We start from the raw sequence: 27,840 nt of genomic DNA, 5'->3' as shown, positions 1-27,840 counted from the left end.
GTTTTTGCAACAGAAACTTCCACCAAGAGAAGCCATTTAAATAGAATCAGCATGTGAATCACAAATGGGATGCAAAAACCAAAGCACGCTTTTATTTCATCTATTTGTCCTGTTTCAGTTGTTTTCATTTCACTGCAAAAGTTTTCCTCTGTGCCTCATGCTCCAGTTTTGTCCCTGCTGATCTTCCTCACAGATACGTTTTTAAAATTAGACACAATGTCAAACCGGAGTGCGCGTGTCCTTCACCCACATCCAGTGTAAAGTGTAAATCTCTACACGAATGAGCACGTGATTTATTACCACTCAAATTCAGACATGCCCCTGCCAGTGATTGGGCAGCCAAAAACAAAGCTGAGCTCTTGTAACGAATCAATGTAAACAGTGACTCACAATCTGGAATCATCCCTTCCCAAAAAATCTAGCTGGTTCCTCAGAAGTGTAGAGAAGAGAATTCATTGAGATGCCATGAGCCTGATCTGGCAACTCAGCAGGGAACAGTTCAACCACAACATATTTCTCAACCAACATCTAAACAATGAAAACACCAAAACTCTTCCCACATTTCAGTTCAGCACTGGATCACAGACTGACTCCAGATGAAGTCAGTGTGAACACCCATCAGGGCGGCATCGTTCAGAACCCTGGAGGAAACAGCTCTAGAATAGGAGGCAACACTTTCAATTCCTTCAAACCAGACACTTCTGGGAAAAATGTTTAAACATCCAAATTTGGAGGAACGTAAAAGCCTTAAAAATAAAACACAAAGCTTTTAACTGTCCAACGGATTTGGGCCACTTCTGAAGTTAGTTTGGGATACTGCTGATGAATGGGCGTAACGTCAGACACTGCAACTACTTAATGTGGTCTGATTGTTTACAAGAGTCACCTTTTGAACCCTTTCGTGATCTTGACGTTCCTCTGAATGTGACTGAATGGTCGGTTGTGGTTGGAGTTACAAACGGTAATAGCACAGGCAAAATCAGATCACGCCTCGCTCGGAGGGAAGTTGTGCGTGCAGTACGCGCGGGATGTGCAGAGTTTGGGAGGGAGGGAGGGCGGGAGGAGGAGGAGGAAGAGAGGGCGAGAGACGGAGGCAGGGGCGAAAGCAGGCGTGTCAACTCACCATGCGCTGGGGATTAGCTATTTAAAGTTCAGTCACAGGAAAAAGCTCCCCGCGCCGCCGAGCAGGACGCACCGCACCGGGACGCACCGCGTTCGAGCAGCCGCGCCGCGTCTTCCAGCACCGCAGACTGAAAGTGTTGAGCGGAGTGAGTGAGGGGAAAGTCGAGGCGACTGTGCGAGGAATTACAACCAGAAACGGACCCCGTCCCACCGGAACTCCGTCTCTCTGCACAGTTTGGTCCAGCAGGTATGTGTTTGACCGCTTAAAGCTTCAATTAAAACGGTGCTTTTGTGGCGCGATGCAACCGGGGAGCTTTGACAGGGGAGAGGGAATAGAACTTTCATTTCAATCTCAAAGTGATTCGCGACGGTCGAGAGAGGGATTTGTTTGTTTAGGAGCAGCAGCAGCAGCAGCAGGCGGAGGAGGTGTGTCAGTGGGTGGACTGACTCCCTGCCTGGTCTGCCTAGTTTGCTGCTGCTGTTACTGCTGCCTGGTCTGCTGCTGCTCCAGTCACCCTGCACGGCCAAATGCACTTTAAAACGAATCGGACTTTTTTTTTACCCGCGCCAACAGGCCCCTCTTCTCTTTTTATCACGCGTCAAAAAATGAGGTCGCGGACCGGATGTTTACCCTCGCCCCGCCGACAACCTCGCACATGCAGGCAGCCGGAGACTCTCACTGATTAGCGGTGACGACGAGGAGGAGATCAGTGGCGCGTGAAGCGCTGCAGCTGAGAGCGCGCGGGGGGATTATCCCGTCTGACCGGCGGAGACTTTCATTCAACCTTCCGACCGCGCGCGTCCCCATTGATATTTAAAGGCGCGCGAGCACCTGGTGGGAAAGTGGAATGTGCTATTGGATGAGGAGGGGGGGTGGCTTGTTTGCGCACGTAGGCCTACAAGTGGCGCTATCAGTGCGGGAACGCTTGGCAGGTTTAGGGACCGTCGGAAAAAGCGCCAGTGGGTTAAATGTAGGAAAGGGGTTGGTGTCATTTATTTCACCAACATTTGTGAGAGATCCTGAGGATCATTTGTTACTCTTCCTAAAGATGTTCGCGCTCTCCTCGTCACTATATAAATACATGTACACACAAATGAAAACAATGTTTTGTTTCCCCTCCGTGGTTTTGGCCACTGAAGACAACGCAGTTGTCGGGGTGGACACTGTCTACTACCAAGTGAATGGTGTCCCCGAAATACAGCGGCGCCTGACACGTTCATAAAGTTCCTAAATATTCTATAGTGGTCGCAGTGTAGGAGAATTACCATAAGGGGGTATTATGAGATGTTCATATGTTTCCTGTTTGGCAAAGCGCCTCATTATTAATCATTCTGGAACATGATTGAGATCTGATTGTGCCTACAATGCCTTAACTGCGAGTACAAATACACAGAGAAGTGACAACGCTGCTTTCTCGTGGGTTGTTTATGTGCCAACAACGACTTTAAACTCCAGGTAGATAATTCTACAAAATGACATGTTGTCAAAGGAGGTGATCCCATATTTTACAAGGAGCAAAGACGTCAATTCTAAGAGAGCATTGTTTTGCTGCCAAAGTGTACCCAAGAATTAGCTTCCAAAATACAGTACATACAACTTTCCATTAAGACTGGAAATGTCCTGCACTTCGATGCTTTATGAATACTTACACACGTTTTTTTTAAAGGTCTTAAAATGAATTAAAAGGATGCTAATTGGTGTTCTACTTCAGAAAGTGTTTTGCTGGATATTGTCATATTGTCGCTGGCAGATTTCAGTCCGAACCACATCTTGATTAGTTTTAATGCACATTGAAAAGGTATATAGGCCAAGCATCAGAAGCTGCCCGAAAATTGTGGATTTGTATTTAAACCTGGAGAGCAGTGCGTTTGTGTATTTTAAGCAGCACTGCATATTAAACTCGATAATTGAATTGCTTGGCTCTGACAATAACCTGTTGTGAGAGCTCTGAAGGAAAAAAAAAACCTAAAAGCAGCTTTAAACTTGATGAATATGAGTCAAAGCCGATTGTGAGGCGCTATAAATGGGCCCACACATCCACACTGGAGCAGGTAAAACATGCGCAGGGCCGCGCGTGCGTCATCCAGCCTGGCAGGGCCTGTGTGAGTCTTTGTGTCGAGGCTAAGGGGCACAGTCGAGCAATTTTTTTTTTCTTCCTTTTATAAAGCCCTTGGGGATCGTATTGGAGGGGAAAAAGACGGGGGCTTGAAGGAAGCGAAGGGTGGGAAGATTGTTATCATGTTAACACAGCTGACTGTACGCTGTGCCGCTGTAAAACTGTTTACGCAGCAGATAAGTGGCCGAGCGTGGCCGGCAGGGGAAGAGAGAGCGGGGGGGGTGGGGGGGGGGGGGTGACCCTGCGAGGATCTTGCTCTGCAAACCCACTTCAGGTTACTCAACCCTCTTGCGTTCCATGAAAAACACACACACTTCATCAGAAACTCTTCAATAATGACAAAACAAAAGGGTCGGCCTACACTACAGCCACACAATGTAATGACTGGCTGTCAAAGGACTACGCAGCTCTTGGCTCCATCTGCACAGCCTCAAGTCACAGAACAAGTACGACCACATAATCCACTTGTACTTTGCTGGCAAGAGGAACAGAAGACGACCGTGCAACTTCAGAGCTGCATTCTCACTTTTTTTTAATTGTAATTTTCCAGCCTACGCTCCGATTCTGTTTTAATCTCACTGTGAATTTTCCTCCTCCGCCACCCGAGGCTGTTTTTCTCCTCTGCTTCCCCCCACCCTCCCGGCTGCCTTGTGAGGCCTGATGCCTCAGAGCCAATCACAGCCAATGACGATGAAGGCCCCAAAATTCCTGAACCACTGACCAGGGCCTCAACAATGTGCGTCTGAGTGTGTTTACTGCTTTGCACAGAAAAACAGTGCATCCTGAGTTGATCTTCCAAACAAGGCCTGGATTTTCTTTTAGTGCGCAGCGACAAACAGCCTGGTCGCTCTCTTTGCTCCGCAGCGGTAAAGAAAACTGCCAGTGCTGTTCTAATTTCACTTTCGCAGCCTTCCAATTGACCTACCTAGAAGAGAGCCACTGTGTGTGTAAAAAAAAAAAATAGGATAGGATTTCACAGCAACACCTGCGTGAAAATGAGAAGGGAGTCGCAGCAGATTGTATAGCGATGGAGGGAAGAAAAAAAGGAGTGTAAAGTTGTGAAAACCAGTCTGTTTGTTCCCCTCCGTTGCGCTGCGTCAGTCATGTGTTTATGTGCGAGTTTTCACATCCTTGCGAAAGTGAGTCACGTGCCACAAACAATGACCCGGCGTATTTGCCGTTTGTCTGATGACCAGGCCACGGTGTGTCTTGCTCCACTGTAATCACAGGGAAGTAAAACATGAAACCAAACTGATCATGTCATGTTTTAGAAAGCGGTGGTATGCACTCGGCGTAAATCCACCCAGTTCACGCACTTCTGTCATAGAACAATTCGAAGCACGACGGACGGGAGCTGATACTGCTGTGCGGCTTCGCTTGTTGAGGAGTTTTGAACCTCGAGTAGGCGTGTGTGCATCTTCCAATCAAATCAGAGATTCAAATATGTTACAAATCTGGCTCATCGGCAGCAGGAAGGCGACAAAAGAGCAACAGAATCTGCCGAGACATGCCTACTGTCTTGCAGTTCTTCTCCTCACTCCACTAAAAGTGGCCTCTCGCACTCAAACACAGCTCTGTGCTCACCTGCATCCATGAGCATTGCACTTATCATTCATACATGTATTGCACAATGACCAGCCGCCCTCAAGGGAAGCTTGCAAATTTGACTGTATGCTGATGGGACCTGCAGAAACTTGCAGCTGTTCAGAGGTTTCAAGCACCGTTTACATCTGTTCTGCTGTCACAGATGAAACCTGCCTGTGCCTCCCGCGGCTTCTCTCCAAAACCCATCCATGAAATGGCAAACCGACATCGCGTGACGTGTGGAACACGAGGATGACACTGTCATAAATACTGCTTGGCCCATCACCTGCTCACCCCATGTGCCTACAGTCTGCTGTCATGAGGAGAAGCAGGGCCAGAATTCACTAAGCTGCCACCTGCTGGGCAGAAAAACAGGCAGATGCCCAATGAAGTGCATTATTATTAATTGAATGCATTACTGCCCTGAACTGATTGCTAGAGAAGAACATTGAAAGGTCTTTGGTCTGTTTTGATGAGCCTTCAGGTTTTTGGTCTTTACTTGACGTCTTCTTTTTCTGTGCACTCTCTTCAGACGTCTCTGCCATGGGGGTCAAGATGCTGCAGTGTTTCCCTTTCTACAGACGCTGCAAAGAACGATGTAAGAGCAGACAGTGCCCCCCTCCTGCAGGTGAGATGCAAGCAGTGACACTCACACTTGGAACCTGAACCGTAATGAGACTCCGGTTCCTGATGCCCTGACTTCTTGTGTGCGTCCCACAGTTCCCATCGAAGAGACAAAGCCTCGTCTGTGCTCCACCACGTCCTGGGGCAGCGACAGCGAAGGAGCAGGAAGCCTGAGTCGGAACTCCCAGATCTATTTCTCCACCAAAGCCCGGGTGTCTTTCAGGCACCAGCTGGACAGCAACATCAACGCAGTGGACGCCACCTACTGAGCGCCACCAGACTCATGGACTGCAGAGTTTGAAAGATTTGCTTGTGCCCGTTAATGTTTCCAGGACTGAGACACAGACGCCAGGGAGCCTGATACCTGACTAAACTCACCTGTAGTCACATGACCAGCAGTTTTTGGTGTGCACAACCATAGTTCACATATTAATTAACCCCTTTGCTGCCTGTCAGGACTTTCCTCTGGTCAGGGGGACAACAGACTTCGCTCTGAGCACGACAGGAGGTGTCTTGGACTTGTTTACGGCATTAACATTCATTCACAAGTGCATTACTTTCGGCATTTGTTTTTCTTTTTGAACTTTGATTCTTTAGAACCTTTTTTTTAACAATTTGCAGTAAAAATGATGATTATTTTATTGGCAATGGGATTAAAGGGGGACAAGGGACAATCAGCTACTTATGTCATGTTTTAGAAGCAAGGCTAAACCCCACAAACAGTTACAGAGAGTGTTTTTTAAAAAAAGGTATTAAACTTTTATTTAAGATCCAGTGAATACATTGGGGCCATTTTCACAAAACGCTGACCATATTTTAATGTTGCCTGCTTCCGCTGTTTGCCTTGGTGTTAGCTTAGCTCATCTGCAATGCAGAGCAAAACGCATTACATTGTAATTTTTTCAACCCTTCTTGCTCTTCATTTTTACTATTAAAATTGAACTGCTGCTTACATCGTAAAAAATAAAATTGTAAATACTTTTTTAACACCCTCATCGCTGATTTGTAGAATGAACAGGGTTTTGTATTTGCTTGAAGCAAACAAGTTTGAATGTCAGTGTTGATCCCAAACGACTGTGGAAAAACCTGCTTGAAAAAAATGTATTTAATGTAAAAAAAAAAAGAAAAAAAGATTCTATTTGTTTCTACAGTGTGTTTACTAACAAAATAGCAAAAATATGTATATTAAAAAAAATGTCTGTGTGTTCCATGAAAGGCAGATGTAAAGTCATAATTAGAAATAACTGCTCCAAAATGGTTATCATAGAAATGTCATATACATTTCGACATTTCTTAGATTTGCTATATATTGTCCACATATTTTTTTTTTACTGGTGTAAGAAGTAATACTAGTAAAAAAGTCTTTTGACAACGTCCCCCAAACCTGTGACCCACGTTTGGCTTGTCACTGCATTGTTTTGGGTTTGGAGATGACGCCGTCTGGGTAACGATCCTTAAATTGAGCCACGACCTCAGGATCCAGAAGATGAATGCCGTCCAGCTGGTTTCCCAGTGTTATCCTGCACATGAAGAGAAGACAATGGGTCAGGCACAGAAGAAAATGGTGGGGGGGAAGTCGAGAACATTTCTGAAATGATTTACACAACGAATGAATCATGATTACAACAGTTACAGGACTGCAAAATGAAATATTAGGGGAGCAAATAGAGATGTGGTCGCTTGGTACCAGTTGGGCTGGACGTTGTGGGGTCGACCAAAAAGTTCAATCTTTCTGGTTCCAGGCGACAGCCTCTCTATCATCCCGTAGATCTCGTCTGGTTTGTGGCTGGTGGAGCGGACCTACGTGAGTGTACAACACATCATTGAAGAGATCTGTACAAATGAGGGCAAACACTGTCAGTATGACCAAGCGTTTAATCACTCACCTCAGCGACAATCACGTCACAGTCCAGGCCTCTGTTAAAGCCCTGCGGGTTTCCCTTGACGCCCACCTGGAAGGAAGGAAATCGTGTTTTGTGTCGGAAGGAGACCATTATTAATGAAAGGAGAAGTCAGCAGCACCATCTATTTATTATGACTTTACAAACAGTTATTAATGTATGATTAAATATGTAGAGACATGCAGTGAAACACACCAGGCAGTGCTCCTTCCCGTGGTTTAGCCAATGGCCAGTCCTTCCTGTGCGGATGATTCTCTGAAGCTGGTTGGTTTTCACCCAAATGATTTCATCCACTCGCTCGTAACTGCAAAGCAAAAAATGAAAAAAAAAAAAAAAATCAACCACATAGATTCTCATAAAATGGTAGTAGATGCACGGCAGGAGATATTTACCCCCACAGGTTGAGACACTCCCTGCCCAGCTCCATGGCCCTGCAAGATGAAAGCCAGTAAAAAAAAGTGTAAACACTGTGGTGAGTCAAAGTTTGGCTGGACACACGGCTGCCACTCTTCTGACCTGCCAGTGACCCAGAGGAAGAGGAAGCCGTCGTCTTGCAGGATGGGGATGTTGAGTTTTCTCATCTCGTCGTCAGTCAGCGTCCCGTACGGCAGCTCCATGTGGATGTCCCACGGTGGGTCGGCCATCACCACTGCAAATTTCCCCAAGATGGACACGTCCAAGTAGCGGATGTCGCAGCAAATCCACTGCAATGAAAGAATCCCTCCGTGAACGTCCATCTGTGTCTCTCGATTCTCACCTGCTCATTCTTTTCTCTCTTTTCTCCTCACCTGGGAAGGAAACAGTTTGCCCACGTTACTGTCTGCGTCCCCCGTGTGGAGTCCCAGCTCTGTGGTCCCAGCCTGGGGCCCCAACAAGTTCCCCTCAGTCTCCGGTGGGCTGTCGATCTCGTAGTGGACGTACTTGCAAGTGTCCATGTGGAAACAAGTGTTGAGGAAGGAGCAGTCGCCGAGGCTCTCGTCCGTGTGCTTGTTGATGATGCGGCTGAAAGGGAAAGACTTGAAAGGTGAACGGGACGCGCAGATGCGTTTAATTGGCACGACAGAGGACGTTTTGAGGACGCTAACCGGAAGTGTAACTTTGTGCATGGTTGTGGCGTGTCCCCCGAGCGCACACAGTCTTCTTTGGTCCCATGGTCACAGAATTCCTGGACCTGAGCTCGGCCACGGGATCGGAACTTCTCCACAATAGACTGCTCCTTTGCAGTGCTGGCATTCAGCAGCTCCAGAATCTCTCTGCTCACCTGCATGTGATTATTAACTTCCCATCATTATTGTTAATCTCATTCAATCGAAACCGACATTCGTCCCCTAAACCTTTCCTACCTTCTTGCTCTGCTGTTCCTTAGTTGACTGCTGGTTCAGGAGACTCTCTATCTCCATGTCCACATGTGAAGCCTGACCTTTGTTGTTCCGGCTCTTCTTGTCTGTGCTGCTCCCCAATGCTGACGGCCCTGACATTTGGGTCGAAGACGCCGGTGTCAGAGACGTGAAGGTGGGCTGTGTAGGAGCAGCGGAGCTCTCCAGCGATGATGAAAAGCCTGGATTTCTTTTGTGGTGCGTCTGATCTTCCGCCTTCCTTTTGACTCCACTCCTCTGGGCACCTGCTGCAGATCCGATCATGGCCCACAGTTTGGTGTGGTCAACTGATACCACCACTGAGTGCGAGGAAGTAGACGATGAAGAGGGCTGCCGGACCTCGATGAGCTCCTGAGCGGAGAACTTTAACAGCAGGCTCTGGATGCATGCGTGACTGACAGTTGATTCACTCTGTGACAAAACATAAAAAAAAGATTTTGAAACAACAACAATAACAGCAATATGATTATTATTCTATAAAGAGATCAAGTTTTAGAGTCTCACAGTTAGGCCTGTCGCGATAATCGATAATTCAATTAATCGCTCGGTAAATAAAAACCAGGTAGGTAATTTTGCTGGCCTCGATAAATTGACACGTGCGTTTGTTTTTCTCCTCTCTCGCTACCAAACACACTGGATGAGAGAAAAGGTCTCACTCTGTGCATTTGGCTCGCCACCTGTTCGCGTTGGCTCTATAGCGGAATGAACGGAGTGAGTGACCTCTCCTGTCAGTCATTAAGTCTCTGGCGCAGACACAGACACACACACATACGGACACAGTGCTGTAAGTGAGCAAAGTGAAGGAAAAGCGAGCAAACGCTATGAATGATGAACATCCCCAGTATGGAAACATTTCGGCTTCAAACGAAACGAACGAGGTGAGCCCATGAACACGGACGAGCAGATATGTCGCATTTGTTCGCAAGTAGTGGTGGTGAAGAAGGAGAATACGACGAACATGCACGCGCACCTCAAGCACAATCATCCCCTCCAGTTTTCCCAACTGTGAAAAAAAAAAAAGTACCGCCCGACAGGCAACGCTGACTGAATCGTTTGGTAAGCAAAGCAAATATGTATATATAGATTAAAAAAACAGCGCAAAATGGAGCGTCCTTCTTTCTTCCCCCCCCCTTTTTTTTTTATTGTTTTTAGTTGATATCGTGGTTTTTAAGTGCTATTTTTGATAAAACAGAATGTGAGTCCATTTTATTTTTCATTGTTTTTTGTTGTCTTTATGTTTACTATGTTCGTTCATCTTATTTGCAACCTCTTAATCTTGAGAAATGAAAGTTTATTGCTTTTGACATGGTGTACTTGCATTATTATGTCATATATTATCATTATATGATTTTAAAAGAAATGGTGTCAATAATATCGTTTATCGGCAATAATTTGTAGCACAATTATCGTCCAGCAAAATTTGTTATCGTGACAGGCCTACTCACAGTATTGAGGTCACTTGTGATGGTCAGGGAGTCCATTGGCAGTGGCAGACTCAGATCAGAGAGGTATCCCAGCAGTCTTTTCTCCAGCTCAGGGTCAGGTGCACTTTCCTTCTCTCCTTGTGGTGGAATAGGTGCAGAAGGAGCCGGGCTGTCGCTCCTGGCGGCGGAACCATCTGTGCTGCTCCCACCATCTGACCAGGCAGAGCCAAAGTTATAATAACTCTATAATAACTTTGTTTGCTTGTTTTTATCTGTGTGAATGCATTTAAGTGTATTATTAATTTGTTTAATTGTTAAAGCTGTAACAAAGACAAATTTCTGTTTTTTTTTTATAACTGAAATATAATAATAATAATAATAATAATAATAATAATAATAATAATAACAATAATAATAATAATAATAATAGCAGCACTTAATGCACATGTTCTCACGTAGTTCATCAAAACAATTGACAATTTACTTGGTTAATGTGATTTTAAAATTTAGCATCTTTTACTTAACCAAACAATACACAAAGAAACACAATATTTTTGTGTGCTATTCTTAAAAAGGGATTTTTGGCTGTTATTATAGGGTATTTGAGTTTGCTCTCATGCAAAGGATGCTATCAAACCTGATCCAGTCAAGTGTAACAACAAGAACCTCACTCCTGTACGGATCTTTCCCTGTATAGACCGGAATCTCAACATGTTCTATATGTTTATGTCGAGCAATATGCTGGCTCTATAAGGGAATTTCGAGAGAACTTGTCTCCTCTATTTATTAGAGAGCGAAAGAAACGCGTACGATTCGAAAATTCTCTGCACTGGTCCTGATCTACAAGGAGTCATTGGTCTGAATGTACCGGTGGAGAGTTGCGCCGGGTCTTTCCGCCGCCTCTGCAGCCTCTCCCGCAGCGAGTCCAGCTGCTTCTTGTGGGCCTGGATGTTGCTCCATGTGTCCGACATGACGGACTGTAGCGACGGTAACAACTACACTGACACGGTTCACAGCGAGATAAGTCTGTCAATAACAGAAATACATGCCTGGTAGCCAAACAAGCAAAGAGAGAGGGCGCAAATAATTACTGGTACGCAAGGAAATATGTCCGACTTGAAATAAGTTTGAGTGATTCAGGTTCCCATAATTGATGAAAAAGTGCAATTGTACGTTGACAAATGTAAAAATGACGACCAGAGTTACTGCGTTTGTCGATTTACATATTCATAAGATACATATATTATTCTAAAGAGACGCATTTATACACATTTATTTTAATTTGCAGGGTTCTTGGTCGGAATAATTTTAAGAACGGACATCAACCTCCGGTGTTACACCGAATTCGGCACACCCAGCGAAATTGCATGCACTGCGCGGGCGCTGACGAGGATTTGGGACATTTGTAATTATTAAATTATTAACGAACGCGCTTTCTCGATTTTTAAACTGTGCTATCAGATTGGCCGTCAAACGGTTTTCTCAATGTGGAATTCTGACTTTCTTCTTGTGTTTCCTGACTAAAAAGTACAATTCCACTTGGCGTCTGAGACGTTAGGTTTTTACGTTTTGCACATGAATGGTGTCATTTGACACAACTTTTTCGTAAGCCTTACATCGACTCGGAGGATTCTTGTTGAATATTTACCCAATTGACCACATTTCAGTTTCCGTTTTGGCTGTGCGCGCTCCCGCTTGTTGCAATCACTCACACCATACAGAACGCGACATAACACCGAGGCGACGAGGACCCTGCTTCACCTCAGCTAAACCTCAGTTTTATCGGCGCTATCGCTACGGAATTGAATATGTGTACATCCTGTGATCACAGTGCCTCAATTTTGACATTCGCTCCGTAACTGGGTGCGTTTCCCTGCTCTCCTCCTGGCTTCCTCGGGCTCCCTCCCGCTGTTGCTCCACTCTAGCGCAAAGATGGCGGAACCTGAAAAGTGTAATGAGCCCGTGAGAGACAAAAACGAGCTGCAAATCATGAAGGTACTGATCCTCACTTGTATTTCCACTTGAATTTGCAGACGCTGCCCTTTCCTCAACTATCCATTCACTTTTCACGAGACGAGCGCCCTGTGTTTGACTTAGTCTGCTTGCCGTACATCTGACTTGCATACTCGTTTCTATAACAACTGGCCACAACCGCTGTAGCGCAAACCTCCCGAGTGTTTTACACTTGTTTTCGTTAAATAGCCTGATCACGCAAACTTTCCACACTATATAACAAAATGCTCAGGGCAATGCGCAGTGCTTCTGATTTTCTCCTCTCCCTATACTGCGAACATTAAGATCCATCAGCCCATGTGCTTCGAGCATCCACACTGCGCCTTGCTGAGTCACTAGGTTATCATCTCTGTCTTTCTCCCCATCTTTAGCATGAGCTGTGGCTCTTTTGTTTAAAAAAAAAAATCACTGTGGTTCATAAATAGTATTTAGTCGGATTTTCAAGGCTCGCACTTGCTTTATCTAAAAGGTCAATTAAACACCTTTCTCATCATCTGATCCATCTTCTCCGTCCCATCTCATTACAGGACCTGGTGGATGAGCTGTATCATTTCAGAGACTGCTATTTCGAGACTCATGATGTAGAAGAAGCAGGGAAGAAAGAGGGCGACGTTGCACAGGAGCTTGAGAAGACTTTGAAGACACTGGAGGAGAAAGAAGGTAGGTGTTGCTTCGCAGCACATTTCCTTTTCTTTTAGAGAATGAGAATCAAACAGCATCCATTTACCTGTGTTCCCTCTCTCCAATAGATCAGTTTAAAAACACTGCTGAGTACCTGCTTCAGAAAGGCAGATGTCTGAATGTGGCCCCGGACTTCAGTGCCAAAGCAGAAGAGTGCCTTTCCCGTGCTGTGAAGCTGGAGCCAGGCCTTGTTGAGGGCTGGAACACACTGGGGGAGCAGTACTGGAAAAAAGGAGACCTGGTGGCTGCCAAGAACTGCTTCACTGGAGCGTTGCAACAGGTAAAGCAAGGGCAGGAAGTCAAGGGTGTGATAAGGAAGTCAAGATTATTGTTTTCAACTGGAACCTCATGTAAGACTCGCTAACACGTCTCTTTCTTTCCTGTCTTTTTGCCAATGCAGAGTAAGAATAAAGTGTCTCTGCGCAACCTGTCCATGGTGTTGAGACAGCTGCCAGTGGTGGACAAAACAGCACCGGGCAAGCAGGTGCTGGAGAGTGTAGAACTGGCTCGAAACGCTGTGCAGCTAGATGTCGCTGATGGGACATCCTGGTGTGAGTACCCATCTGGGTCATTGGAAAGCATAAAACTCAATAAATGTCTGCAGAATTAAGGCACCTCCAATTTAGTTACAAAGTGGAAATTGCATTCTAGCATGTCACAGATGTACTGCAGTCTCAAAATAGTGCTGGATGCTTTTGTTAATAGGTTATTGTTTCTGTTTCTACAGTCATCCTGGGAAATGCCTACGTCTTCCTATTTTTCACCTGTGGACAGAATCCACAGCTGTCTCAACAAGCTCTCAGCGCCTATGCACAATCTGTAAGCATTAAATACCGATCAGAACCATTTGCTCCACTGTGCTGTCGTCTCCCCCTCACCCTCCGTTCTCCCTCACGTGTAGGAGAAAGTGGACAGATCAGCCACTTGTTGCCCAGACCTTCACTTCAACCGATCCACCCTGTTCCAGTACGAGGAGATGTATGGGGCAGCGCTGGAGGGCTACAGCCGGGCTGCAGCTCTCAACCCAGGCTGGGACGAGCCCGTCGAGAAGGAAAAACAGCTGCTGGATTATTTGAGGAAGGTCACCGATCTCATGGAAAACAAGGTTGAGACACATGCTTTTCTCATGAACCGTAAAATAGTTTCTCAAGTATTATTAGTTTCCAATACAAATGCAAAAAAAATGTTAATCATTTACCATCATCATTCACTACATGACAGTAAAGTCAACCTGACTGCTTTGATGGCTCTGCTCTCATATGAAGCAGAAAAAGTTAATCAGTCTAAGAACTTAATCTTCTGAAAAGCTCTTTGTGTGAAATGCTATCAAATAGACCAAGCTCCTGTTTAATTTCTATGTTAAAAAAATTATGTTAATTTGAATATACAGCAATAGAAAATATGTAGATGGATCATAAACGCAAACAGTTAGCTGAGGTATAATATTGCGAGATTAAAGGAGAAAAAGTACATTCGAACGTTGACAACCACAGCCATTGTTTTTCCCTTTGGCCCATGTTAACTCAATTTGAACCGCTAGGGGGCAGTAAAACTACAAATATATTCTCACACTCAACCTCTCTGTCTTCCCAGGGGAAGGTGAAGGCGCGTCGACTACGCTCAATGCTTGCGAACCTCAACACGTCAGCTTTGGGTCCGTGCTCTTCCCCTCAGTTCAAGTCCCCATCGGGCCGCGTCGGCATCGTGGAGGCCCGCACCCTCTCCTCCCTCACACACGGCCTCAACGTCGGGGTGGCTGCCCTGGGCAAGGTCGTGTTCAGCATGGCATCCGAGGGTCGCATGGCCTTGTGAGTTTTTCATTTTTGGACCTCTAGCTCACCTCGTGCTTCACAATAAAAACCTGATTGATGGAGGTTTGTTGTTTGTTGTTTTGTTCTGCAGTACATTTGGGATGGTGGACAGCGAGGAGACGTGCATCGTTGTGATGGTTTACAACACCGCAGACAGCTGGGGGGTCCTGATCGGTGACACTGTTGTCATTCCCGAACCGCAGGTCAAGCGACACAGTATAACGCATAAAGACGAGGTCAGTGTGTCACACGTGGTGCTGAAGTGTGAATGTCCTTCAAAGATTTTTTTCTCAGTCATCTTACTTGTACGTTTCCTCTCTGTGGCAGTCGTTTGACTTCAGGAGTATACGAGTGGACTCGCCTTTGCTCCTCATTGTCAATGGAAGAAAACAGAGTGCCCAGAGCCAGATAGCCACATCAATCAGCTACAAGCCGCAGAGAGAATAAAACAACCGGACCAATGTAATTTTTCCTACTGGATTTGTTTGGCTGCGTTTTTCTAAGTGTCAAAAGTATCCAAAGCATTGCCCATTTTGTGTTTCGTTTTGTATTTATACAAACAGGTTTGTTTCCTGTTTGTACAACTGTTTATATTTATAAGTACTTGTTTTTTTCTGTATAACGGAGTCCTGTGCATAATGAATGATGTGCCACTGATGATGTGTACTTTAAAGAAATTCCTGTACACCATATTTTTTCTTTTGTTATCAGTCTTAAAACAGCGGTTCTGTAATTGATGCAATTCTACAACCTGATTGATCCTAGGTTTGACTCCATCATTACAAATATAAGTCAACAGACCCCACTCAAAGGTTTTGTAAATCATTGACACTGTGTTTCAAATTGTAATGTATAATTCTAATTTATGAACTATAAAAATTCCTTTTGTCCAAATGTACTTTTTCCGTGTGCTTTGGTTAGAGACAGACTTTCCTCCTGCAGCACCCACTCTACATATATACCTTATACATACACATGTACATATCTGTATCCTCAGTCTTAAGTTCATTAGCAAAACAACAGAAACAACTTCTTTGCTTCTGTACCATTAAATGAACAATTCTGACCCAGAGAGTATGGTTGAACGAAGTCTAACAACAAGAACTTCAGTTTAGCATTGCTCAGCTACAGCCAAAAACACAGATACATGAGAGAAGAAACTATCACTAATACAAAGTGACAAAACAACTAAAAGGTAAAAAACTAGAAGTGAACATGCTGTACCAGTGCAGGTACCTGTGTGTGTGTGTGTGTGTGTGTGTGTGTGTGTGTGTGTGTGTGTGTGTGTGTGTGTGTGTGTGTGTGTGTGTTCCAGTCCTATCAAATCCGTTCCTGTCTCAGTGCCTCTTGGTGAAAGGCCGCCCCCTCTCCCTGGCTGGGGAGCTGAATTGGAAGAAGTTCTTTGCTGTGTCAGCCTCCAGGGATGAGAAGAATGTGCTGCTGTCCCCATCATGGCCCATGGAGAAGAACTGGGGACTTCTCAGAGGGCTTGACGGCTGAGCTCCCCCTTAGTGACAGCATGTTGATGGACGTACGTTATTGCAATCGATTGTAACTTATCTATTTTTAGTTCCTCACTGATTTAGTTTCTTCACAAATAAATGTAGTGTTCTGATTTGTTTGAATCTATCTCATTACAATAACTCCAACACAGACAGAGAAAATCTGTTACTTTACTTATAGGAAAATTTTCAATTGCTCAGTAGGGAACAATATCTGTTATACAGTAACAGAAAAGTTGATTCCTTATATCCCTGCAGTTAAAAAAGGATATACACTTCAAAAGGCACTTCAATAATAAATATCTTTTGTGTTTCTTAAAAGGTCCAGTATGTAAAATTTGAATTTGGCTTATGATTTTTATATTAGATATTAGTAAAAGCTTAACCTACCACCCATAAATATATTAATAAACGTGTACACTCGGGTAACCTTATATACTGGGTTTTCTTAAAAACATCCACTGTGACATCTTAACTCATTTTCTCAGTACCAAAAATAGCCAAATACCTGTGTTTTCAACAAAATATACACGAACCAGAAGGATGAGTTTGTGATGAGTCTTGAAGTCTTACCACCTCTGAAGTTTAGTTGTCCTGGTTGTAGCAGTGTGTCTCTTTCTCCAGCGCTCACAACCATGTTGCGCAGCCTCAGAGAGTCATACAGCCCCTGCAGCTTCTGGTACTGCCTGTTCCTCTCCATTAGCCTCTCAGACACCTCACTGTACTTTCTTTTGTAATCCTCCATCATCTGGAACAAACATTTCTGATAAGTCACACTCTTCATACAACTGCTGATTGGTTACTGAGCCATAATCTTAAAACATGACATGATGAATCTTAGAGGGGGCACACAAAACTATTTTACTTTCTTCAAGGACGTGATTTCCCCCCTCATGGCAGTGAGCTCAAGTTCCCTGCACTGATTCTGTTGGGTCAACATCTTTTCCATCTGCTTAAGCTGGGCTTCGGCCCGTGACAGACTGTATTCTTGATACATACGCTCCTGATGGGTCTGTTTGTAAAAAGAAGTTGCGATAAACATACAAAAACAGCAAAAAGTTCTTTAAGTTTTGAGGCTTATAGACAGACATTAACCTGACAGTTTCAAAGAAGGTGAGGGATGTTTAGCACTTATGGTAAACGATCCAGAGCAATGGAGAGTGGAGAAGACATGTAGACATGTGTGCAAGTAGGTTGGAATGGGTGGAGAAAGGTGTCAGGTGTCATCCGTGATAAAACAGTGTGAGCAACAATAAAAAGGGGCAATGAAGTTAGTTGGTGTGAGAGAAGAGAACGGCCGAAAGGAGATCATTTACCTGATAGGTCCAAAAAGCTAAAGCACGGGCACTAATGTCCAGAACTATGTCTGGACGTAGACCTGCCAAGACCATGGCCTTGTAGTCCTCAGAGGGTGAGAGCTCTGTCCGGATGATGTCCAGCTTTCCCGACAATGTCGAGGAGCAGGCCGGACAGATGGCCGGTGAGCGACTAAACTCTCCAGAGCCGTGCTGATCACAGAAGACGTGTGAGCAAGCTGTGACCCAGGCAAAGCCACTCAGCTTGATGCGGCACTTTGGAAAGTTACACAGGAGCGTGTCGCCACACACTGACATGGCTGTGACACTGGAAAGTAAAGTGAAGATTCAGTAACTGAGATCACCACAATGGAGTATCAGTACATGATAGTTTCATACAGCTGTCACTGTTTGCTGGTTCATTACATTGTTCAAATCTATGATTAAAGTTTTGTTTTTGTTTTTTAAATTACTATCTACACATTCTTCATGTGTGCATAGCTAATCAATCAATGAGATTAAACTGTGATGTAAATAATCATGCAAATATATTCAGACGTGTGTGTGCAGCAATTTCCAGTATTCCTGATTTTTGCATTTAGTACATGTTTCAAAAAGGAATTTACAAAAAAAAAGGCAGCTTTTAAATGTAAACTTACTGACGTCGTAATGCTTTACCTTTTTTAATGGTGGTAATTAGAGAAGGATTTTCTCCCAGTGTGGCGTTAATTAGTTCATGGTAGTTCCTAAAATGAACAAGTCCCCCCCCCCTTTTTTTTTTTTTTTTTGCGAGGCGCTCATTGGCACGTCAATTAGCTAAATCACGTTACTTTAGCTACCTCGACAGTTTTTTGTCAAACGTCACTTTGCGATAAATTGAATCATGAAAAGGTAAATGTTTAAAATTAGGATTTGTATAAGGAAAAGCTAAACTAAGCTAGTAATAGCTGGAGCTGTGTTAGCTGTGTCCAGAGGCTAATTAACATTTGTATAGCAGGCCAACAGGTTAACAGGAGGTATAGAGAACTAAATTCAGAATGGTGTCGTCTCGGACTAAAATGAGTGGCAGTTTATAATCTTTAAAATGGCAGTTACAGCATGACGACGGCGAATGAAATCAACACTGACCGACCTGTTGGTCTTCCATTCAGCAAATGGCGACAGGTGATTAAAATTAAACTTGGAGACCTGATTGGCTCATTTAATTACGAATTAAGATGACGTTGAAATACACGGTTTCAAAACCAAACTACACGTCTCTTACTCCCACGGTTAGTTTGCTTCATGTTCCACCTACATTTTTTTTTTTTTTTTTTTTTTTTAAAGAAGACTTCTTTCTTTCTTTTTAATAGAAACTAGAAAATGTTCATTTTGCGGACAGGCAACCTGCAAGAGGAGTTCCATTTACTCCATGACGTAGCTGTGCGGATTAGTACCGATTTTCTCTTTAGCTTCTCTGGTTATTTTCCTGTAGTTTGACACAATCAAAGCATAGTGTTAAGGTGTCGTGTAAGAGCTTCGTACCCCACAACCGTATAAAAGGGCTTGTAGGTTTAACTCTGGTAACTCCTGCAGTCCAAGACAGAGGGTTTCAAAATGGCCACGACATTTATGTTGATGAACCAAGTCATTCACTTTGTTCGGATTGCATTGCCCGGCGACTTCAATATCATAGCCTTCCTCTACTCCTCTTCCACCCCCACACTCCCCCCTTTTATTCATGTCTCCACGTGGTACAGGAGTATGGGCGGGGGGTGAAAGAGGGCTTTGTGTGCTGCTGTCCGGCCCGGCATCAGTGGATGATCCGGGGCTTTCACAGTGAGAGCGGGGAGATGCTCACTCAACTGTGTCCAGCGCGCTATTGTTGAAGATTCCCATCTATTCTCCACCTTTTAAATAGAGCTCCAGTAAGATGCTTTTGGGGAATGGGAGGGGTTGTGCGTTCGTGTTATGCGCTCGGCTAGGAAAGAAAAATAAATAAATACATGGCTGCGTGGCATCAATTGTACACAACAGCCGCACGCTGATTTTTGCGATAATTGGCCCTATGAAAATCAAAGCGCGATATATCTCGAGTTGACATCCGGCGCGATAGCGCCGATGGTGATCTTTGTCACTCGGGCTGCACCTGTCGACCAATACATTTTGCAACAAACAGCACATCTGAGACTGCCAGATTTGCGCGTCAATTGGTAAAATCACCTGTTGGACTCCTACTAAATGCAAAAAAAATGGCTTCAGAAATATATAAATCAACTTGACCGTTTGAGTAACACACCTGTCTCGGTTAAAGTTTGTTTGATGCTCCCAAAGGCCTTGACACCTAATTGCCATGTTGTATTTAAAGTTTATAGCTGCTGCGCGAGTGTGTAAAGAAAAAATAAAAGTGGGGAGGAAGAGAAAGACAGAGCCAGGGAGGCTGTGTGTTACACGCTATTGAAATGCAAATATCATTGAAGAACAAGGAGTGGTTCTGTGTGTGTGTGTGTGTGTGTGTGTGTGTGTGTGTGTGTGTGTTCTCTGCATGTGCATGCAGCAGGCAGCACTGAGAGAGGAGGGGCGCAAATTGAACAAGTTTTTTTTTTTTTTTTTTTTGGCGAGAGGTGGTGGGGGGGGGACTTTAGAGAACAACCACACACACTCGCACCCACTGCAGTTTCATATGACGCAGTGGAGACCTCCGGATTTCCACACACTTTTACCCCCCCCAATTTGCTGACTTTTTTTTTTTCCGGAATCCTCTTTGAATTGAAGAATTAAATTGGCGCTTTTTGCTTTCTTCGCGCGACTTCTTGTTGGATTTGCGCTCGTTTTTAGGGGGAAACTTGGGCGCTTGGATCTTTTGAGGAGCGCCTCCAAGTGCGCAGAAACCAAGTGCCATTCAACCGACGGATGCCCCCCTCTCTGCCTGACTTGCCGTGAATCATGTCACGCCGGAAGCAGAAGCGACCACAGCATCTGGTTAACGCGGATCCAGGAGGGCCCAGGCTTCTATCTCACGGTAAAAACCGAATTTCGATGCATTTTTGCCTTGTTATTTTTCTTGAAATTAAGCGGTCGTTCTGCGATATAATGATGCGCACCATGTTTACGGCATTCCTTATCACGAAGTTCAAAACTAAAGTTTACGCATCAAGTTAAGTTTGAGGGCTTTCGTTTCGTTTTGTTTTCAAGAAAATTGATTTGCCTTATTTCCACGCGCCGATTAATACGTGTTCGCGATCCAACAAATGTACCTGATTTAGCACACAAAAAAAGTTTAGGAACTAAGTTTGTCAACTAACCCCCTCTGCTTTGTCATTCACTGTAATGGGCCTCACTAAACGGGGGGCTTTGGCACTTGGCTGGAGCCAATAAACTTGTCCCCATGAAGTGAATGGAGAAGGATTAGCTACCACACATCTGTGGTCGCTTTTTGTACACTGTTAGTCCTCTAGGAAGCCAACGGGCGCTGGCTGCTGGAGGTCTTTGATTAGTGTAGAGCACTCTCTTATTTGTTAACAATAAGGTGCATGGGCGGGGGGATGGGAAGGCAGTGTTTTTGGGAAAGATTAATCTTCCACCCTCCCATTCTCCTCTTGTTTTGCTCTCTGTCCACGCTTTTCTCTCTTGTGCACCCCTCTTCCCTCATTTTCCACCTTCTCGCCGCTTCCCTCCCCTTTCTTTCTCCCTTTTTCTTGCCCCTCAGGGCCTATTGACTGTATACCCTACACACTGGGTGGGGGAGCAGGGGTGGAGTGGGGGGTGGGGCGCAGATGGATGATAGAAAAAGATTTAGAGTGGAGAGAGAGTGATTAGTCTTGCACTTGTTCTTTGCTGCTGCTGCTGCTGCGCATTGTGCTTTAAAGTGCATGCGCACATCTGGCACCCAATGCAGGTAAACTTCTCCCAAAAAAATCAATGGCAATTGCAGTTTGATACCTGCACATTCCAGTTGGTTTAAGTTACAGAAAGGGGGCTTCTCCAAGGTACAGTCTTTCATTCCATCACTATATCTCTTCAGGAGGGAATAGTTCGCTAGTCCCTCAATTGTTGTTCCCCTCCCCCCTTTCTTTTCCCTTTTCTCACTCTGTGCTCAAGATTCAGAAAGAATTTGACCCCTGAGCAGAAGAGGTCAGATTAGTTGACCAATCAGAGTGTCTGGACAGTGCCCAGAACCCTTAGCGTGGCCCGACCCTTGACCTCTGCTGTGACGTAAGGGGGAAGGGAGAATGGGGAGATGAAAGACGTAACTGCTGAGGGGAGGGGGTGGGTTAAGAGGGGTTATGGGTTGTCTTGGTGATGCCCATTGTCCTCTAAAATGTGTTGCCATAGCAGCAAGGTGGTCTGTAAGCTTTTTGTGTGTGCAAGATGTTTGAGGAGTTTTGCTCCAGAGAGCACAGATTGAGACAAGACATTACAAAGACTCATAGACTGCAGAGTTTCTTTCCCTTTGTTTATTTTTTGTATCCGGGGCCATTTCTTGGCAGGCGATTCTTCGACAGCCCTAATAGGATTTTTTATGCACCCAAAGTTGTTTACTACATTTGTAAACAATGACTGCCAGCTACCAAAGTGAAGCTGTAAGAGCAAAACAAGTTTGAACAAATTAGTATTTTTGGCACATGAACGCATAAAAATTGCTCAGACAATGGTTCCACACGTTCATTTTCTCCCTTTTTCCCTTTTAATCCTTAGATGAGCACCTGGACATGAAGTCACCATCCACATCTCTTGGCTCAGAAGTGACCTCATCAGGGTCGTCCTCCTCATCCCCCACTTCTCTCCAAGATTGCCAGCCGCCTTTGGCCACTCGCCCATCCCCTGGTGGGCTCCACGCGCCCTCCTTGCCCAGTGAGAGCTCTCCTCCTCCTCACTGGCCCAGCCACATTGCCCCTTTCACTACCTCCCTTCCAAACACCCACTCTTCCCTCTCTCCAGACTTCCCTCACCCCTCACTGTCATCCCAGACTCACTCCCCTCCACTCTCAGGTCAAACCTCAGGTTCCCACAGCTTGTCCCATCAGGGGAACTCCCATTCCACCATGACCTCCCCACCAATGGGCAGCTCGGCCACCACAACTACTTCCTCGTCTTCCGCTGCCTCCTCCACATCATCTCTTTGCGTGCTTCCTCACCATGAGGGTTCCAGTCCTGGCCAGCTGCAGACATCCAGCTCACCAGGGCAGCAGGGGCTGCTCCAAGTGCCACCAACCCTGGCAGTGCTCCTGGAGGAGCTGAGGGTACTACAGCAGAGGCAAATACACCAGATGCAAATAACTGAGGAAATTTGTAGGCATGTTCTCAGGCTTGGAGGTGCCGTCTTTGGCCAAGATAATAACGGTGGTACAGACAGCAGCAACAAGTCTGCAGGCGCTGTATCTTCATCACCAACACACCCGTCCACGGCCACCCCAGTAACTTCGGCCTCGTCGCTTTTAAATGTTCTTCCGTCATCCCTCTTTCCCCAGCCATCCATCTCCAAGTCATGTGTGTCTCAGATCAATGGCAGCAGACCTTCATCATCTTCTACGTCCGCATCCATTGTATCCACTATCAGCTCCTCTGCCGCCTCCTTACACCCGCTGTCCTTGTCACTGGGCCTGCTGCCTCGCTACCTCAATGAGAAATCATCCAACACCTCTAGTTATGGTCAGAGCAATGGTATCAGTTTCCAGACGCCTCCCACTCCAACAAGCAACAACTCCCAGGATCTGCAGCCCAGTTCGTCACTGGGATCTGCCTCTTCATCTTCCTCCGCGGGACGCTCTCAGCATGTGTGCCGCTTTTGCGGCAAGATTTTAAGCAGTGATTCCTCTCTTCAGATCCACCTGCGGTCACACACTGGTGAAAGGCCCTACCAGTGTCCAGTGTGTTTGAGCCGATTCACGACTAGAGGGAACCTTAAAGCCCATTTTCTGCGACACAGAGAGCAGAACCCAGAGCTGTCTCTCTCTCTGCTTCCTCCAGCACTGTCGGAGCAAGTACAGACTTCCTCTGGTGGCATTCAAAGAAGGAGAAAAAGGCGGGCTGATGATGACGAATCATTTAGTGGAGTTAAAGGAAGTATTCCAGGGATGACAGAGAACATGGCATTAGGATTCCTGTCTGGAACAACCAGTCGGCCTTCACCTTCCTCTCTACCTCTGCCCCCCTCAGTTGACATGGCGTTGCTTTCTACGGCTCACTCGCTGCTACAGCTAAACAGAGCATCAGCTGCAGCGGCTGCCGGCGCGTCCAGCACAGCTCTGCCGTCTACCTCTTCCTCCTCGTCCTCCTCGGCGTCTGTAGGAAACCAGTTCAAAGGGGCAAAGCAGCAGAGATTTGATGAAAACACGCCTCCTCACAATGCACTTCATTCAACCTCTCCATACTCTCAACTTGCACACCTCCCTAAGATTCTCTTCCCTGGAGGTGCCTCCCCTCACCACCTTGCACTTCTCCGGCCCCCCGGCCACCCATCCACCTCCCACCTTACATCACCTCACCAGCTTCCCTTTCCCTTTCCCCCTTTCCCAAAACCTTCTGCCTCCTCCCCTTCTTCATCCTCCCCCACCACCTCTACTCAGACCTCGGACACCTCCAAGCTCCAGCGGCTAGTACAAAAGCTGGAAAAGCAGCCAAACGGCAGTACATCTTCCGCTTCCTCCATCATGTCCTCACAAATGCAGAGCGAAACACATGGGGACACACATGGCCATGACTTGACCACCACCTCCAGTGCCTATCGTAGGGAGATGTTGGCTGCCCTCGGACTCAGCCCTAATGCTGTTGGTGCCGCACTTGTAACCAGCCAGGGAGTCTCAACAAGTACAACACCCACTGCCCAGGCTGCTAACCAATGCGGAATATGTCTGCGTGTCCTCAGCTGCCCCAGGGCTTTGCGTTTACACCAGGCTACACACCTGGGAGAGCGTCCATTTCCTTGCAAGTTGTGTGGCCGCTCTTTCTCCACTAAAGGCAGCCTCAGGGCTCATCTTGCCACTCACCGTGCAAGACCTGCAAATTCCCGTCCCTTGAACTCCTGCCCGTTGTGCCCGCGCAAGTTCACTAACGCCTTAGTCCTTCAGCATCACATCCGTTTGCACCTCGGAGGGCAAATACCACCTGATGAAGACATGCCCGCTGAGGATAGTGCAGAATCACAGGGTGCAATATTCAGCGATGGAGAGACTGACACAGGTTCAACATCTAATGACCAACAGCTCCTTCCTCTGGCCTTAACAAAAAGCTCCAAGGCTACAATAGAACCTTTGAACGCAGGGTCCACTTTGAAGCAAACAGCTGCTGATGCCACTGCTTTCAAGACGGAGGAATCAGAGGGATCAACATCCAGCCCAAGCCCACCCCTCTTCCGTAATCCCACACCGGTTGGAACAGAGGACCCCCTGCCTCTTGGAGACAACACTCAAACTGAGGGTAGCCACTGCACCGACCTAGGAAGCTCGAGGCTTTTCAAAGCACCCTTGGCAAGTTCTAATTTGGCTGTAGCAAATGGAGATATAGAAGCAGATGATGCCCCTCTCTCCCTCTGTGTCTCTAAGCCTGGAGTAGAAGCTGACATGCCCAAAGGAGGGGTCAATGATGATAAATCTAGCTCTGCAGAAAAAAACACCTCAGAACCAGAGTCTAATTCCAAACACTCACCTGGTGTTACCCCACCAACCAGCCCCAAATCTATTCCTAAAAGAGAGGAGAGTTGTGAGAGTACACCAGAGGAGGCCCAGGAGAGAGAAGCCACCAAAGGCCAAGACAAGAGTGAAGCAACAGCATCCAATGGGTCTACGATTGAACCGGATGAAAAGCTGGAGACAGACACTGCAGTGGAGGAGGGAAACATTCAAGAAGTTCTAGAGATGCCCTCCGTGGATCCAGAGCCATCTTTACCAGCACCAGCACTGCAAACTCAGCCTAGTCGTTCTGACAAACCTTATTGCTGCTCACAGTGTGGAAAGGCATACGCCAGCCGTAGTGGGCTTAAGGTAAGCCTTATATTAGAAAGTTTCAAGATTTTGGTCATGGTCAAGGATACATATGTTGATGCAATTTTCAAGGAAATTGTTTCATGGTTTTTGATTTGTTCATACATTTCTCTTGTGTTTTCCATTAACAGGGCCACATGAAAACTCACCCTGGAGCACCGGCCACCACCCTATCAAAAGCTCAAACCAATGACAATGACATTGCAGATGACCACAATTCACATTCAGATGTCAAGAATCCAGAGCAGCAGGAAGAAAAGCAAAAACCGGCAAAAACCCCAGAGAATGGTAACAGCACAGATCCTCAGCCTGGCAGTGTTGCGTCAAGTGCTGAGGATGAGCCTACGGTCACTACTGCGTAGACAAGTTAGTATTGTTAAGTGGCTGCAGTCAGTCTTGAAAGGGATTCTGACAAGGGAATGTATTTTTTTTTTTTTTTTTTTTTTAATAGAATGACATTTTGTCCAATATAGTACAAATTCTAAACGATGTTTACCATTTTCTTTAGGCAGATAGTGACTGTTGTATTGTAGTTACATTGTAGTAACGTTACAAGACCTTTTTGAATGTAGTATTCTAGGTGTGTATTTTTGTACTGCAAAGACCACAGTGAGGCCTTACTGTCCTGATCATTATCACAATGACATTTATATCAACACAGTGTTGTTTTTCTACCTTTCATTTTAATGTAGGAAAACCAACATTGTTTTCCTGTGATTGCTGCACTCCTTTCACTTCTATTGCAATCCCCTGACTTTAAAACCACACTGCCAAAATCAGATTAAGTGACTGCCATGCAGTGTTGGCCTTGGAACCACATGAATTTGGTATCTAGGATGACGCAAACTAGCCACTCAAACCCCTGAACAGCCAAAGCACATCATAGCAAGGTGCCTAGTCAACCTACTGAAAGCAGTTGGGTGGTTGAATGGTTGCAGTGAGCAAGGTGACAAAAACCTTAAACTGACAAACAAGTTGGCATAAAAAGCCTATAGGGGAGTACTTTGCCTTAAACCATTTTGTGGTGGATTTCATAAGTCAAAGAATATCAATACCATGAATACCATGAGCCAGGTTCTTCTACAATGAAAAGCTGTGATTGTCTATGATGTACACTTCAACTGTCAGTTCTAATATTGATGCATCTGCTCAATTTCGGCATGTACTATGCTGGCTGATTTAGAGTACAGTTCATAATTTCATAGACTCCAAACCAAAACAGGCCAAAATAAGGAATGGCCTTTTTTTTGTAAATACGCACTGCAGTTGCAATTTATTCTTTTGTATTACTTTTATTCATTATTAAAATGTCATGCTGTTAAAAGCATGTTTCCAATGTGCTCTGCTGCACTGATTGCACTGTGTCTTGTGCGGCTGTAACATTGACTTAACGGAACACCTGTTAGCAATGACGCTAACTGTGACATTACTGGTAATAGTAACTAATTGTGTTCTAGTAATTTTGCTACATGATTTATAGATGCAAAATTTGCAATTAGCAAGATTCAGATTGATGATTGTAAGTGGTCCTTTTGATGTTCATGTGAAATCAATTATTAGAATCAGTCCTCTTCATAATTATTCCCCCCACCTTTCAAAGCAGGTGACTTTTCTGCCTCTGCAGGGACAAACTTCACTCAACATTGTCAATTAGGACAGTTGCATGTTTTGCCTTTATACCCTTTTGTAACCCCACAGCCTTTTATATTAGCAATGACAAAATGTGTTCCCATGCTTTCAATGTGATGCATAAACGATAAATAAAACAATATAAGGAGAAGTCACAGTTGTCTGCTTGGTTTTTGTTTTTCATGGGGACGAGCTCACATTTTGTTTGTTTTTCTGGGTTCTAATCGTCCTTGTGAATTTGTTTATCTGTTTAAGTATTCTGCTTGCATGATTGTTATTCTGTGCCTGCATGCGCGCTCTTGGTCTGTTTTAGCTTGTTTGTTCCAGCTTCTGGTGTGTCTGGTTTGGGAGGGGGGTCTTTTTGTCTGAGGTTAGCTGTCTCCTTATTCTGCCTTTTGTTGCCCTCAAAGTCTTTTAATATGTTTCAGTTCCCCCAGAGCTCTCTCTCCTTCTCTCTCTCTTTCTCTCTCTCTCTCTGTATGTGTGTGTGTGAAAAGGATAATCAGCGCCTGTATGAGTGTGATTGAGAGTGCAGCTGTAGCGCACCCCTCCCATCCCCACCTCGACGCCCTGCCCTCCCCTCTCTATGTCATACGCTCTTTCATACCCACTCTTTCATTTTCTCTTTCATTTTCCCTCCCTCACTTTTTCTGTTCACCCCATCATCCCCTGCACCCCCCACACCCTTCTTCCCACCCCATGTAATAAGCTGACACACAGGAAGCTCTAATCCTCACACAATGACACCCCTCTTCCCCCCAGAGTGACTGGGAGTGGGACACAGGGGCAACAAGGACCAA

General features: G+C 45.4%; 5 protein-coding genes across 7 annotated transcripts; 3 read left to right on the top strand and 2 right to left on the bottom strand.

Moving 5' to 3' along the window:
• The first annotated feature begins 1,139 nt into the window (after positions 1-1,139).
• LOC142889539 (uncharacterized) lies at positions 1,140-6,442 on the top strand. Its single transcript, XM_076028350.1, has 3 exons — positions 1,140-1,369; positions 5,354-5,451; positions 5,544-6,442. The coding sequence occupies exons 2-3, from the start codon at positions 5,367-5,369 to the stop codon at positions 5,714-5,716; spliced, it is 258 nt and encodes an 85-aa protein (XP_075884465.1). The 5' UTR covers positions 1,140-1,369; positions 5,354-5,366; the 3' UTR covers positions 5,717-6,442.
• A 42-nt stretch (positions 6,443-6,484) lies between these two features.
• Positions 6,485-12,223, bottom strand: mettl3 (methyltransferase like 3). Its single transcript, XM_076028338.1, has 12 exons — positions 12,158-12,223; positions 11,017-11,148; positions 10,170-10,360; positions 8,692-9,135; positions 8,434-8,609; positions 8,137-8,350; positions 7,865-8,052; positions 7,741-7,779; positions 7,544-7,652; positions 7,334-7,399; positions 7,135-7,247; positions 6,485-6,967 (listed from the first exon to the last, which is right to left on the bottom strand). The coding sequence occupies exons 2-12, from the start codon at positions 11,117-11,119 to the stop codon at positions 6,853-6,855; spliced, it is 1,758 nt and encodes a 585-aa protein (XP_075884453.1). The 5' UTR covers positions 11,120-11,148; positions 12,158-12,223; the 3' UTR covers positions 6,485-6,852.
• On the top strand, positions 11,863-15,547 carry ttc5 (tetratricopeptide repeat domain 5). The gene is made up of 9 exons (XM_076028344.1): positions 11,863-12,143; positions 12,689-12,821; positions 12,911-13,122; positions 13,243-13,393; positions 13,570-13,661; positions 13,744-13,947; positions 14,436-14,650; positions 14,745-14,889; positions 14,981-15,547. Exons 1-9 carry the CDS (start codon positions 12,081-12,083, stop codon positions 15,098-15,100), a joined length of 1,335 nt encoding a protein of 444 aa, XP_075884459.1. The 5' UTR covers positions 11,863-12,080; the 3' UTR covers positions 15,101-15,547.
• Positions 15,548-15,891: 344 nt separating this feature from the next.
• Positions 15,892-19,112, bottom strand: ccnb1ip1 (cyclin B1 interacting protein 1). Of its 3 annotated transcripts, none has more exons than XM_076028347.1 (5): positions 18,975-19,112; positions 17,472-17,778; positions 17,021-17,167; positions 16,729-16,903; positions 15,892-16,160 (listed from the first exon to the last, which is right to left on the bottom strand). In XM_076028347.1, exons 2-5 carry the CDS (start codon positions 17,766-17,768, stop codon positions 15,991-15,993), a joined length of 789 nt encoding a protein of 262 aa, XP_075884462.1. In that variant the 5' UTR covers positions 17,769-17,778; positions 18,975-19,112; the 3' UTR covers positions 15,892-15,990. The 3 variants fall into 3 exon arrangements, with proteins under 3 accessions (XP_075884462.1, XP_075884463.1, XP_075884464.1); XM_076028348.1 differs by lacking the exon at positions 18,975-19,112 and adding an exon at positions 18,583-18,710; XM_076028349.1 differs by lacking the exon at positions 17,021-17,167.
• Positions 19,113-20,078: 966 nt separating this feature from the next.
• Positions 20,079-25,891, top strand: LOC142889529 (uncharacterized). Its single transcript, XM_076028329.1, has 3 exons — positions 20,079-20,451; positions 22,128-25,411; positions 25,543-25,891. Exons 1-3 carry the CDS (start codon positions 20,376-20,378, stop codon positions 25,771-25,773), a joined length of 3,591 nt encoding a protein of 1,196 aa, XP_075884444.1. The 5' UTR covers positions 20,079-20,375; the 3' UTR covers positions 25,774-25,891.
• The last annotated feature ends 1,949 nt before the right edge of the window (positions 25,892-27,840 follow it).

This window comes from Nelusetta ayraudi, unplaced genomic scaffold (genome assembly GCF_046127955.1).
Source record: "Nelusetta ayraudi isolate G7.1 ecotype Tasmania unplaced genomic scaffold, CSIRO-AGI_Nayr_v1 ptg000022l, whole genome shotgun sequence".
NCBI lineage: Eukaryota > Metazoa > Chordata > Actinopteri > Tetraodontiformes > Monacanthidae > Nelusetta > Nelusetta ayraudi.
Note: the sequence above shows the minus strand (reverse complement) of the source record. Positions and strands in the feature narration are given on the sequence as shown.

Excerpts from the sequence above, each read along its gene's own strand:
- LOC142889539 (XM_076028350.1), top strand. The coding sequence starts at position 5,367 with ATGGGGGTCAAGATGCTGCAGTGTTTCCCTTTCTACAGACGCTGCAAA. Across the intron at positions 5,452-5,543 it reads ACAGTGCCCCCCTCCTGCAG|TTCCCATCGAAGAGACAAAG; the intron begins GTGAGATGCAAG and ends TGCGTCCCACAG.
- mettl3 (XM_076028338.1), bottom strand. The coding sequence starts at position 11,119 with ATGTCGGACACATGGAGCAACATCCAGGCCCACAAGAAGCAGCTGGAC. Across the intron at positions 10,361-11,016 it reads CCCGGCGCAACTCTCCACCG|ATGGTGGGAGCAGCACAGAT; the intron begins GTACATTCAGAC and ends CTGCCTGGTCAG. Across the intron at positions 7,653-7,740 it reads GAGTGTCTCAACCTGTGGGG|TTACGAGCGAGTGGATGAAA; the intron begins GTAAATATCTCC and ends TTTGCTTTGCAG.
- ttc5 (XM_076028344.1), top strand. The coding sequence starts at position 12,081 with ATGGCGGAACCTGAAAAGTGTAATGAGCCCGTGAGAGACAAAAACGAG. Across the intron at positions 13,948-14,435 it reads CCGATCTCATGGAAAACAAG|GGGAAGGTGAAGGCGCGTCG; the intron begins GTTGAGACACAT and ends CTGTCTTCCCAG. Across the intron at positions 14,890-14,980 it reads GTATAACGCATAAAGACGAG|TCGTTTGACTTCAGGAGTAT; the intron begins GTCAGTGTGTCA and ends TCTCTGTGGCAG.
- ccnb1ip1 (XM_076028347.1), bottom strand. The coding sequence starts at position 17,768 with ATGTCAGTGTGTGGCGACACGCTCCTGTGTAACTTTCCAAAGTGCCGC. Across the intron at positions 17,168-17,471 it reads TAGCTTTTTGGACCTATCAG|ACCCATCAGGAGCGTATGTA; the intron begins GTAAATGATCTC and ends TTTTACAAACAG. Across the intron at positions 16,904-17,020 it reads AAATCACGTCCTTGAAGAAA|ATGATGGAGGATTACAAAAG; the intron begins GTAAAATAGTTT and ends TGTTTGTTCCAG.
- LOC142889529 (XM_076028329.1), top strand. The coding sequence starts at position 20,376 with ATGTCACGCCGGAAGCAGAAGCGACCACAGCATCTGGTTAACGCGGAT. Across the intron at positions 20,452-22,127 it reads GCCCAGGCTTCTATCTCACG|ATGAGCACCTGGACATGAAG; the intron begins GTAAAAACCGAA and ends TTTAATCCTTAG. Across the intron at positions 25,412-25,542 it reads CCAGCCGTAGTGGGCTTAAG|GGCCACATGAAAACTCACCC; the intron begins GTAAGCCTTATA and ends TTCCATTAACAG.